Source organism: Macrobrachium rosenbergii, chromosome 23 (assembly GCF_040412425.1).
Source record: "Macrobrachium rosenbergii isolate ZJJX-2024 chromosome 23, ASM4041242v1, whole genome shotgun sequence".
In the NCBI taxonomy this organism is placed as follows: Eukaryota; Metazoa; Arthropoda; class Malacostraca; order Decapoda; family Palaemonidae; genus Macrobrachium; species Macrobrachium rosenbergii.
This window is the reverse complement of record NC_089763.1, coordinates 41,656,969-41,660,274: the sequence shown is the minus strand read 5'-3', so window position 1 is coordinate 41,660,274 and position 3,306 is coordinate 41,656,969. Positions and strand designations below refer to the sequence as shown.

The 3,306-nt window shown below is 44.9% G+C and overlaps 1 protein-coding gene across 1 annotated transcript; it reads right to left on the bottom strand.

Annotated features, from left to right (window-relative positions):
* Positions 1 to 1,390: 1,390 nt before the first annotated feature.
* Positions 1,391 to 1,943, bottom strand: LOC136851099 (uncharacterized). The gene is made up of 2 exons (XM_067125069.1): positions 1,676 to 1,943; positions 1,391 to 1,551 (listed from the first exon to the last, which is right to left on the bottom strand). Exons 1-2 carry the CDS (start codon positions 1,941 to 1,943, stop codon positions 1,391 to 1,393), a joined length of 429 nt encoding a protein of 142 aa, XP_066981170.1.
* Between the last annotated feature and the right edge of the window lie 1,363 nt (positions 1,944 to 3,306).

Here is a 3,306-nt window from a genome sequence, read left to right as displayed (position 1 = left end):
GGAGAATCGTTCTTATCCTCTACAAAAATAATAAACAAATAAATTACTATAAGTCTCATTGATACCAACAGCCGATCACACCAGACACCCAAGGTCTGTTACAAGTCTCAGCAACGCTTATGCCCGAGTTTTTATTTTTTTTTTTTTTTTAGGGATGGGGTTGTTAGCCGGGTAAGCTGAAGGCCGATTAAATTTGATAAAATTAGACTAAAAATATATAAAAATTTCCTGGATCCTTTGAAAAACACAAACACGAAAAGGATTAAATAAAAAAGAAAAAAGAATTTAGTTATTTCTGAATATAATGCAAGATGAAATTACCAGAATATCTGCATCTTCAAATTGTTATTTTTAACATTTGATTAAAAGTGAGATGAGAATAAAAAAATAAAGATACAATAATTAAACCCCATGAAACTCATCCATAAAAGGAATACACACAGGCATACCAGAAGTCAATTGTTCTTCAAACTGTTCATTTTTTTAAAAGATTCACCGAAAAAAAATCTCCATCAATTCAACCAGAGGGGAATTAAGTCTGGCCATATGTATGTATGTATGTATATATATATATGTATATATAGATAGATAGATATGTTATATATACATATATGTATATATATATATATATATATATATATATATATATATATATATATATATATATATATATATATACGTAATATATGTATGTATTTTCGCAAAGGACTAAATTTTGCAAACCGGAAAAAAATATACTGGGGGGGAAAAAATAGGCCACATTCACTCTACGATATAAATATTTTTTCCTTTTTTTTTCCTGGAAGTTGCGAGAAGGGAGAGAGAGAGAGAGAGAGAGGATGAGGAGGGTTGAGGGAGGGGGGAGAGGGAGGTAGAGGGCTAGGAGAAGGGGAGCAGGAGGAGGAAGGGGGGTAGGGGAGGGTTTAAAGCGGGCGATTCCAGCGCTCAAGAAATAAAAAAAAAAAAAGCGAGAGGGAAAAAAAGATGTTATCACAACTCATGGCAGCCGAAACGACCACGGGAAGAAGTAATGGCGGAAAGAGTGGTTGAGAGACGACCGCCACAACGACCTTCATGCAACCAGCAATCTCTCTTTCAACTCCCTTCTCCTCCCCCCCTCTTCTCCCTTCCCCACACCCCGCCCCTCCCTTAAAAACCCAACAACCAGCTAGCCAGCAGCAGCCGCCGACTCCCCGAAGTCGTTTAAAATCCAACATGGCTTGCCCCCTCCCATCTAATCAGTGGGAGTGAGGGATTGAAACCTTTAATCATCATATCGTGCAGGGAGCAGAGCAGCGAAAAGAGAAGAGAAGAGAGAGAGAGTGTGTGTGTGAGAGAAAGAGACAGAGAGAGAGAGAGAGAAAGAAAGTATCCTCTTCCTCCAATCGTATCAGGCCGAAGAGGACAACGACGACGGCGATGACGACCCTCCTCCTCCTAGGCAGCAGCATCCGCTAGCTTCCTTCCTTCCTCCTCCTCCTACTCTTCTTCCTTCAACAGCAGCAGCAGCAGCAAAGGCAGCGGCAGCAGCAGCAGCAGCAGCAGCATCAGCTTCGGCTCAGTGAGGGAACAATAAACATGTCAAACTGCCGGTGAATTACTTCCAGCAAACCAGTGCGAATGTCTCACCACATCCACAGAACCGGCAAAACGGCCACTGGTAACCAAATCAAACTTTCCCCAGAGGCGGCTGTGGACGTGTTTGAGGCGTCGGCTCCTGATTGGTCGGCGGCGCCGGGTGATGCTGCGTGACGGGTCCCGAAACCGCGACCTGACCAATCACGCGACCACGACGCGTCCGCCCCCGCCGCCTCCCGACCAATGACGCTCGCCCCTGCAACCACCCGTGGGTTGGAGGTGGACACCTCTCTATAGACCGCTCGATGACTTCGAGTGTGTGGAGAGCACCGTCTTTTTTTGCTATTATCCCACACTCCGTACATCTAATCGCGATGCGTTACGATGTTTCGTAAAAAGCGATCCGGAATAACGGCGCGAAAACAAAGAAGAGTTTCCCGGCCGGAGGCATCGCGAAGGCAGTGTCTTTCCTTCGGAGACATCTTACGCGGACGTGCGACGCGCCGTGGTTCCCGCGTTTGGGCCACAGCGGATAAGTGGGAGGGCGCGTAACATGACCAAGTCTATTTAACATCATTATCAGCAGGGGCCCCGCCTGGACAACTTCGGGGACAACTTGACCATTTTTTTAACCATCGCGTTAAGAGGGAGCGGATTCTTCTTTTTTTCTCTTTCACTTGTATTCTCTTGTAGCCAGAAGAATTCGGCCATGGTCTATTTTTCTCTCTGTGGGGGAGGGGGGAGAGAGATGGGGGGAGGGTGGTGGAGGGGGCATATGAGCATCTCTGAGAGAGAAAGAGAGAGAGAGAGGGTTAGGAGAGACAAATTGTATATAGCCTTCGCAGCTGGGTATACTATTTTTAATGGTCGCTCTATTGGGTTTCTCACTTTCATATAAACCCAGGCTGGTGGTCGGGTTGGGAAATTTATCCCTGAGAGTAGCTGTGGATATTGTTTCTCTCTCTCTCTCTCTCTCTCTCTCTCTCTCTCTCTCTCTCTTTGTCTGGAAATTCATGAAGGGACAATATCTCCGCTAATCTCTGTTGCTACAATTCACTGGGCTAAATTGATTTCTTTGTCAGGGGTCAATCTGACCTCAGGTTTAGATATATTTGGCTCTACAGACAATACGAATATTTGAAAAACCTTTTTTTTTAATGGAATCCACAAAAGGGAAATCTATGCTTTTTTAGACAGAAAATATTCCCAAAATTCTGTCACACGACTGAAAATATTCCTCGTCATCATTTCAGAAAAGGAAAAAACTGACATCAAATATCAAACCTTCGCAAAGACCCTCAACCACACTGAACAATCTCACATGAAAGGCGACTCGCTCTTTATAATAATAAATTATTACACGACCAATTTATTTCAGCCCCACTCCAAAAACTCCAACACTCCAACACGCCCGACCACTCCAGGTCCCACTCCACGCAACCCATTCTTAAGAACGAATCAACACCCAAGTTAATTTATTTCAATCTGTTCAAAACGACAACTCAAACACTCAAACACACACACGCACACACAAACACACACACACTCAATCCTACTTTATAGACGACACCCCAGCTGGCAGCAGCAACCAGCCCAACCAAATCCGCCCACCCCACTATAAGAGCCGCACACGTCAACCCACCCCCTCCCCCGCCACAGACCCCATCCGATCCCCAACGTTCCCTGGCCCCAAAGCATCGAAAAGCTTCTCCTACCCTCCACACCAGT

Coding starts and splice junctions, on each gene's coding strand:
- LOC136851099 (XM_067125069.1), bottom strand. CDS start 1,943: ATGTACGGAGTGTGGGATAATAGCAAAAAAAGACGGTGCTCTCCACAC. Junction 1,552..1,675: donor CACAGCCGCCTCTGGGGAAA/GTTTGATTTGGT, acceptor ACTGAGCCGAAG/CTGATGCTGCTGCTGCTGCT.